At 35.3% G+C, this 9,314-nt stretch overlaps 2 protein-coding genes across 6 annotated transcripts; one reads left to right on the top strand and one right to left on the bottom strand.

The window, feature by feature from the left end:
• Positions 1-383: 383 nt before the first annotated feature.
• Positions 384-5,069, top strand: LOC131435134 (tetratricopeptide repeat protein 21B-like). 5 transcript variants are annotated; one of them, XM_058602695.1, is made up of 6 exons: positions 735-1,132; positions 1,192-1,310; positions 1,458-2,994; positions 3,049-3,246; positions 3,628-3,868; positions 3,923-5,065. In XM_058602695.1, the coding sequence occupies exons 2-6, from the start codon at positions 1,211-1,213 to the stop codon at positions 4,979-4,981; spliced, it is 3,135 nt and encodes a 1,044-aa protein (XP_058458678.1). In that variant the 5' UTR covers positions 735-1,132; positions 1,192-1,210; the 3' UTR covers positions 4,982-5,065. The 5 variants fall into 5 exon arrangements, with proteins under 5 accessions (XP_058458679.1, XP_058458678.1, XP_058458676.1 ...); XM_058602693.1 differs by having other exon boundaries at positions 735-1,310; positions 3,923-5,069; XM_058602697.1 differs by lacking the exons at positions 1,458-2,994; positions 3,049-3,246 and having other exon boundaries at positions 3,923-5,064.
• LOC131435135 (proton-associated sugar transporter A-like) lies at positions 5,034-8,064 on the bottom strand. The gene is made up of 4 exons (XM_058602699.1): positions 7,304-8,064; positions 5,798-6,983; positions 5,433-5,738; positions 5,034-5,370 (listed from the first exon to the last, which is right to left on the bottom strand). The coding sequence occupies exons 1-4, from the start codon at positions 7,516-7,518 to the stop codon at positions 5,140-5,142; spliced, it is 1,938 nt and encodes a 645-aa protein (XP_058458682.1). The 5' UTR covers positions 7,519-8,064; the 3' UTR covers positions 5,034-5,139.
• Positions 8,065-9,314: the final 1,250 nt, after the last annotated feature.

Here is a 9,314-nt window from a genome sequence, read left to right as displayed (position 1 = left end):
TATTTCTTGTGGAAACTGCTGAAATCTGCATAAAATTTAAAAAAATCTGTATTACGTATTAAATTTGTATGGGCATTGAAAATGATCGGGTAAGAATTTATATAACCCGAACCTTTTACCCGTACCCGACTCGAACTCGAGATTATTTTTTTCTGTACCCGAACCCGACAAATATTCATCGGGCTCGGGTTCGGGTATAAATACCCTAAACCCGATCATCTCTAATGGGCATTTTGAAATCTGTATGACACAGATAAATCTGTATAAATGGCATCTTTGTTCCAAGGCTGTAATATTGAATATCGATATATTTTGTCAACGATGTAAATTATCGATGTCAACGATTTCAATTTCATATCGATATTATCGATAAATATCGATAAGTTTTCCATCTCTAATAGCAACATAAACCATAAACAAACAGCGAGAATAGTGTTTTCTGATGTTTACGGTTCAGATCATAGTTTCCACTTTTTTAAAGTTTGTTAAGATCTACAGTTTGGATTTAGTGCTTAGAAATGGATGAAAACGATTATAAAAGTGTAATATTATATTACGGCCGAGCGAAATTGTTTCGAATAATGCATCGTGTAGTAATAGAAGCGATAACAAAGTACCCAAATGATACTAGTTTTAGATTCTTCAACGGTGTCGCGTTGATACTTGAGGGCATTAAGCTACAAGAGGGTATCCGTGAATTGAATCAATTGCTGGCCGATAAAGATTTTTGTTTGGCTGTCGTCCTAAGTCTACTGTATGCACACAAACGATGCGGTGTGGTTGATAAAGAAGAACTTATTAATTTAGACAATACTTTAAAACATGAAAGGAAACGTTTAACACCATTATCAGCTTATTACGCGTCCATATTCTTATCCTAACGGGAAAAATTGATAAAGCACGGGAATATCTAGAGAAGGCTCAACGTATCAACACAAATATTCCTGAAATATCTGCTTTAATAGGATGGTGTGAATTGTACTTGAACAAAAATAGAGCGTCAGTCATCCTTGTTTTGTTCAATGAAGCAGTCGAACATGGAATGTATATTGATGCAAGTATGGGCCAGGTCCGGTGTCATCAACGAAACAATGATTTCGAAAAAGCTATCGCTGTTTTGAACTGTCTTTCAGTACGTTACCCTAATTTGAACATACCACTCGTTGAAAAAATGAAATGTCATCTTTCTAGTTGGAATTATTATGATACGATGGAAACAGCGACAATGGTTCTCACTTTTGAACCAAGTAATTTAGAAGCACTTCAAGTGAAAATATTGATGTTAATAGTTAAGGATGGAAACTATGCAGGTAGTGTAACTGCTTTGCAGTACTTATTTAAGACAATAGAAAAAGTAGAGCCGGCTAATGGTTTAATTTTTATGCGCATGGGTCAACTGTTTTCGAGGATTTGTGGAAGAAAGCAATCAATTTTATCTCAAACTTACCATTTTGTAGAAAAAGCACACAAAATTGCCCCAACTAACCCTGATTATATAACGGAGCTAGGATATCAATGCATTTTGATGCAAAAATACAAAGAAGCCACAAAATGGTTTAAAACTACATCTAAAATGTACAATACTTCTTTATATGCTTTATGCGGATTGACTTTATGTCAAGTAATGGATACTGGAGTGTCAGAACAAGTCTTACAACAAATCGAATTTCTCTCTGAAATTCAAGGAGAAAACAAAATGCCTCTACTTTTATCGATATCATCTAAAATTCATCAAGACGATCCAGAAAAAGCGATGCAGTTCCTGATAGAAGCAAGTGAATATCATTTTAGAAATTTGAGTACACTACCTTACGGACTAGATTATCTTAGAGAACTGAACCCCGATTTTTTACTTGAACTAGTGAAGGAATGGTTGAAATACTCTCCAGCAGATCGAGATGCTGAAATGATATCTACTGATACATTGCACCCTGCTCTTCGTCATAGTGCAAATATATTAGATGCCGTTATAAAAGCTTGTCCAGGATTTGTGGAAGGTTTATACTTACTTGCGAAGGTTAAATTTCTTACGGGAGACTTGCTAGCAGCCATGGAAACGCTTCATAGAATCGTCAATGAGCTGGATGCAACATATACTGATGCCCATTTACTTATTGCTCAAATACATATAGAGCAGAAACACTATACCAAGGCAGCACAATGTTTGGAAATTTGCCTAAGTATAGATTTCAAAGTTCGTGACCATGCGATATTTCATTCACTACAGGGTATTATTTTGAAGAATCAACAACTATATGAAGACAGCTTGAAAAGCTTCCTTACAGCAATGAGTATATGCGGTATAAATCACAATGGCAACAATCCAATGAATACCTTCAATAGTGAATCGAATAGAAATTCTCTACACATTACGGATCTACTGACACTGTATTTAGAAGTAATTACCATGCATGTTTTATTAAATCAACAATCCGAGGCTTTGAAACTCATGCAAATAGTATCCGCCGAGTTTTCTTCAACATTCGTAAAAGGCAGGGTGGCAGTAGCATTAGCTGATTTCTATATGCAGCTAGGTAATTTCAAAAAAGCTGTTGATTTACTTGAAACTGTTTCTCCAAATGAGCCGTATTATATTAGAGCAAAAACTAAAACGGCTCGCTTTTATTTGGAACACAAGAAAGATCGTTTAGCGTACGCGCAATGTTTCAAGGAGCTAGTGTCCTTTAATCCCGTTCCGTCGAGTTACTTGATGTTAGGGGACGCATATATGTACATACAGGAGCCTGATGATGCAATTGAAGCCTACAAGCAAGCTCATAAGTTTAATTCAAGAGATATTTTATTGATTAGCAAACTGGGCAGAGCTTATGTTAAGACACACCAATACAAAAAAGCGATTTCTTACTATCAGGAAGTAATCGAAACTCCTGGAAATTCTTCATTAAAACTAGATCTAGCAGAACTGTTTCTAAAACTAAAACAATATTCCAATGCTGAACAAATTCTGGTAGATGAAATTGAATTATCTAAAAGGTAATACTGTCAAAATGGAACAAAACATATTATCATATTTATTTTCCTTCACAGTGAAGCTGATGATTTAACAAGATTACAAAATAGAACAAAGCAATTATTGCTCCTGGCTAGGATACGTGAGAAAGCGGGCTATTTGCCATCTTCTCTGAACACTCTTAAAGAGGCCAGAGATAATCAATACAAGATATTGAAACGGATGCTGATGGAATCGAACTTCGTACAGCATGAGCAAAATAAAATTTTGGTTATGTATGTATCAATAATCGCATTCTTTAACACTAGATATTACATGATTTGTTTTATTCTTGTTAAGACGTATAGTCGCCTTGAGCTAGTTTTAAATTTGGGTAGTTTAATTGGCAAAACAAACAACCCGAAAAGTAGCCAGCTACGGATTTGAGTCCAGTCTCTGTGGTAGCTTCTACGTGATTTTTATTGCATATCAAATTGAAAACTTGATATTAGTAATAATAGTCAAATAACTTAAAATTATGTACAAACCAAAAAAAAAATTTTTTACGCATTAGTTATTTTTTCACTATGCATTTTGACTCCTTTGGACCAGATAGATATACACTAAACTCTAGTCTTTTTGATGTTAATGTTAAGGAAACATTTTTGTTCTTGTAGGATTTGTGTTTTGATGGCAGAGCAGGCAATTGCACTAAGGGATAATGAGCAAGCTATTCACCACTACAAAGAAGCATTGAAGCTAACACCTACTGATACGAATTTATTAGCTGCATTAGCTCGTTCATACATGCAGACGAACAACATGGATCAATGTCAATTTATGTGCAATGAAATTTTACAGTATGACTCGAACAATGAAACAGCTTCTATAATGATGGCTGATTTATCATTTAGACGGGTAAGTAATGATACAAACATACATAGTTAAAATGACATTGAACCTAATTTTTAGATGGACTTCGAGAATGCAACCTATCATTTTTCACAACTTTTATTAGCTCAACCAAACTATTGGACTGCGCTAGCAAGATTGATAGAAGTGATGCGACGGTCGGGAACACTTCAAGACATTCAACCATTTATCCATAGAGCACAGAATGTATGTCTACGACCAGATGGAGAAGCTGGTTTGAATTATTGCAAAGGTCTTAATGATTGGTATAGTGGAAATCCAAATAGTGCCCTAAGATATTTTAACAATTGTCGTAAAGATCCTGAATGGGGTCAACAAGCTATATATAATATGATAGAAATTTGTTTGAACCCTGACGGTGATTTGCCCACTGAAGGAGTAATCGATATAGGGCCAGATGATTTAGAAATTAAAAATTCACGTGGGATGGCATTAAAAACAGCTGAAAGATTGCTGAAAGAATTGAAACCTCGGCCAGGTGTGATCGATAATGAAGCGCTGAATCATCGTTTGTTACAAAATTTCCTTTTACTTGCCTCCCGTCAGAAGAGCAATATAGATCGGGCGTTACAAGATTTTACAGCCATCGCTTCACAGGTAGAATACAAAGAACATGTGGGAGCTGTGTATGGCATGGCATCAGCTCATGTGATGCTGAAACAATCGCAACGAGCTAAAAATCAACTGAAAAGAATAACAAAAACTTGTTGGACTTTTGAAGAAGCAGGTTACCTTGAGAAATCTTGGTTGCTATTGGCGGATTTATACTTACAAGTCAGTAAATTTGAATTATCGTCAGAACTATTAACACGTGTGTTAGAACACAATAAATCTTGTACTAAAGCGTACGAACTAAAGGGAATAATATCGGAAAAAGAACAGAATTACCGATCTGCAATTACACATTATGACAGTGCCTGGAAATGCAGTGGTGGATCAAAACCAAACATAGCATACAAACTGGCGCTCAATTACATGAAACTAAAACGGTTCGTAGATGCAATTGATGTTTGTCAACAGGTGTTGAAAATTCACCCGGATTATCCATCAATGAAGAAAAATATTCTCGATAAATGCAGAAATAACTTAAAACATTGAATATTCACTCATTGTAATTTGAAAATAAAGGAGTGACACAATTGTAGTCCTGTTGGTATTTATAATGTAACTTTATTCATATTGATATAATATTATATTTATTAATAGTAGTAGCTTTCTACGATTGTATTTATTCTTTCATCCGAAATATCTTTTCATTACAAATCAAGATATATAACTTGAGTGGCAGAAATTGCCCCACAGAAACTTAAAAATGCCGCCACACTACAAACAGCAGTAGTTGTCCCACTCCATGACACAATGGAACCCATACATATCGAAAGTATAAACTGAGCTAAGAATACCATGCTACTAACAATAGCTATATCAGTTCCAAGTCCTCGAACACACTTGGCTTGTTTATCATCCTCGGACGTGTTGACCGTAAACTGAATAATAAACTATGATTATTTAACTTGTTAAATGTTATTTGTCAAATCTTATAACTTACGATACCCTCCGAATGATAATGGGCTACCAACAAATAGGGCATGGTAAAGAGAGTTGAGTACATTACACCAGCAGTCCAACTAAAAATAATGACTCCAACTCGATGTTTCGTCAGAGACATCAACGTCATTCCGGCGCAGTAGAAAAGTAAGCCGCCCACATAAACTTTACGAGCTTTGAACCTTTTTATGAGTTTTTCGATGATCAAGGAGTAACACGCACACGACAGAGAGTACATGGCCATACCCCAGCATCCAAATCTCACGCCTGCTTCATAACGCAAATATTCCTCGGAACCCTCAAGTGCCTTGAACGAAATTTAAAGTGTAAGTTAAAAGAAGCATTTCAGTTTCAGTAACCAAATACCTTTGGATTGCCAATAAAAACAGATTCTCCAACAAAATCGGTGAAGTACAGTGAGTAACAGACATGTGCCATCCAACAGAACAGATTAGTAAGACATACCATACGCAAAGAATGAGGCATGCAAACTATTGATCTTAGATATGTTTCGAGAGTTATCGTGTCGTCCTTGGCTTCTTCATTGTTTGCTCCATTTTCCAATGCAGTACCAAAGTTTGTGAAAGATGTTTCAGCGCAATTTTCTCCAGGTAGTGATACGTAATCTTGATTCAGGGAAATGTTTGTAGATAATTTGGTATTGTTGAGATTTAGATCATCTCGTTTTTCTCCCACTGAACCATAGTTCATTGTTTCTGTGTTATCCAGTGAATCTTCTTCGCGACTTGACTTTTTTAGGTGCAATAAATTCTGTTTTTCATTTTCTTCTTCTAATAAATCTAACGGTATCTCACTGAAACTAGTAATGGTGCAACCTACACAGACAATAAATATGATTGTAATCAACGAAAATACTGCTCTCACGTGTCCTCCAAAAGCTTTTCCCAACACTGTAGCATCCCAGTTTATTCCTCCTAATGAGTAGCCCATAAATCCACCTAACCCGGCCATTACTGTGAAGGTTGATAATCCACGAGCATGATCCTCAGGGATGGTGACATCCAGTAAATATGCTCTTGAAGGACTTTGACAAGCATCTGCATCAAAATCTAGTAATACTGTACCAAGAATCGTAAAAAATATTCCCCATGGATGGCTTGGTTGGGTATTTGTTCCAGCTGAATTAATGGTGCTTTGATAAACCGTTGCTTGAGCAGTTGACCGATGGGGTAAGACGTTTTGAATTGTCTGAAGCGTTTGATTTACAGTTTCTTGCATGTCTCCAAATGCATACCCAAGATCTTCTCCATTTGGAACAAGCAGCAATCCCAACAGTACTCCTAATGATAAGAACCATATGAAAGGTCTGCGTCTTCCAAAGTTACTCTTGCATCGATCACTCAATGAGCCAAGTACTGGCGTTAGGAAGAACCCTACTAATGGTGATAAACACCATACTAAGGTCATATGGCGATGTTGTACTCCAATTTTTAACAGTGTTGGTGAAACAAATGCAGTTTCAGCAGCGTATGAAAATTCTATGCCCATAACAGCTGCTGAAACTCGAATAAGCTCCAAGCGGGTTTTTTTACTGAAATTATAAGAAAGCAATCGGTATTATTTTCCTTTTGAAGTAAATTGTATTACTTTTGTTTGATATTTAACAACAGAAATTCGTACAATTACATCAATAGTTTTCATGCCTTAGCAGAGTGAATTGTAGAGCACATGCTATTAAATTTCAATTAGCTTATGCATATCATCACATTCCTTCGCAATATTATCTAACGTGAATTGAAAAATTGTCTGTTTTCTAGCATACTGCGAATATACTGAGTTTGCATCTCCGCATATGTAACGAAATCCTTTTTTACGAGTTTCATATATTTAATCAAATTGAATCCTACATACCGATATATATGCGAAAAATCCACGATCCCCTCATTCCATTGGGCGTCTGGGTTTAAATTTGCCTGTTGTTGATTCGGTGGCTTAATGATGTTTCGTATATACTGAGCAAGACCAGCAGACCGCTCTTCTCTCCATTCAGCATGTTTCGCGCGTATCGTATCCTTCCATTCATGAAATCTTCCCGTCAGTCCTTGATAATCGTGCAACTTTTCCATTTTTCAGTTTAAAAGTATTGCACGATAACTCCTTGGCTTTTCTATTCGTAGCTTAAATATTTATCACATACCGGTAGACTTATCAAAGACTTGCTCGTTATGAAGAGTATTTCGTGAACCTCTACGATTCTAATTCTGTTGGTGTGTTTCTTATAAACTTTCATTTCTTGTGCGATTGAACCTAGTCAATTAACTATAGCAAGATTTTTATGCAATATCGCTATTGCAAGTACAATTTTAAATAATGTTATCAGGTTTAATTTTGTATTATTTTTAGCATTATCAAATTTATATTTGAATAAGACAACTTCTATGTTCACTAATTAAATTAAGGACACTATTCTTTTTTCTTGAACATTAACATTAAACGCATTAACGGTAGTTTTTCATCAATAATTTTATGTATGTTTTCGATTGCTATTAAGTGCATATGGAGTTTTTTCAGTTATGTCTCCCTACTTACTGAAATCACTGAATTACCTAAACTAAATTCTACAAATGCTCGACGACTTCACCGGGCACGAGCTGAAATTCAAATGTTTTTTCTCTGCTTTGAAACAGAACTTGTACATATAAGCACCGAAACCTGCTCTTCTCTCTATTTCAACACAATGTGCTGAGTCTCTTTTAGTACTGTTACTTTATGGTTGTGCATTTTGTTATCACCAATAGTATTGTTATCGAAATTTTTAGTTGGTTCTATTACTTTTTTGATATACAAATGCAAAATTAATAAAAGAATCAAAGACAATTTGTTTCATAATGGGACCGATAAGTTTAGCTTGTTTATTTTTTTTATTTTTGCGCAGCCATATTCGTAGTTTTGACTAGACTTTGATTCGCAATATTACATTTGTTTTTCGATCATAAATATCGATTTTCAATCGTTTTCAATTCATCTACAGAACCGCATAAGAGTTGTGCCGTAACTGTTACAATATCAAACATAGTTTGATTGATCGCCAGCTGAAATTCCATATTGAATCACATGTACAATACTTAGGAGTAGAAGATCATACTCAACGTGCATTCTAAGCTGGCTTAAAGCATGAAATGATCTATATCATTAATGGTCACGCCCATGCAAGATAACTGTAAGAAGGGCAGAAATGTTAGAAGGGTGATTTTTTAGAGGTATAGGATTTGGTATGAAGAACAAAAAAAATTAAAATTGATGATTGTTTGCTTGAAAATCATTATTGAAATCGATAGAACGAATAATATAATTTAATGTTTGAAGAAATTTTGGCCGTGACTCCGCTTTATATGGCCCATGCGTGAGATTCAATTTTGACACACTCTCTCCAACATATCGATCGGTATTTCACGAATAAACGCTTCAATTTTGGCTTCCAGTGCGTCAATCGTTGCTGGTTTATCCTTGTAGACATGAGCCTTGGGAATCAAACAATGCAAAACTTGAATTATTACGAAAAATATTACTCAAAACCGATTTTTTTTCCTCGCAAATGTTTTATGTTATGTTGTAGGAAAAAGTGTGTTAAAAATTTCATACCGTCACTCAAAACGGCAACGCAAACAACGTAAATCTATTTCTAGTCTGACCTCGAAACTACTCCAATTGGTAGTTATTATCAGTAGACAACCAAACAAATCGATTTCGGCTATCCTGGTCCCAGTTTTTCGATTCTGGAAGTACCGGAAATAGTGGTTATATATTCAAAACCCTTCTTAATCCACCTAGTGGTGCGATAATGCCTTTCTCTTCTTTCATAACAGTCTCATGAAAATATGTTTCATACTTTTATTAAATAATTTTGGATACTAATTTTGAC

The sequence above is a fragment of the Malaya genurostris genome, chromosome 3, assembly GCF_030247185.1.
Source record: "Malaya genurostris strain Urasoe2022 chromosome 3, Malgen_1.1, whole genome shotgun sequence".
Taxonomy (NCBI): domain Eukaryota; kingdom Metazoa; phylum Arthropoda; class Insecta; order Diptera; family Culicidae; genus Malaya; species Malaya genurostris.
This window is presented reverse-complemented; position numbering and strand designations above follow the sequence as displayed.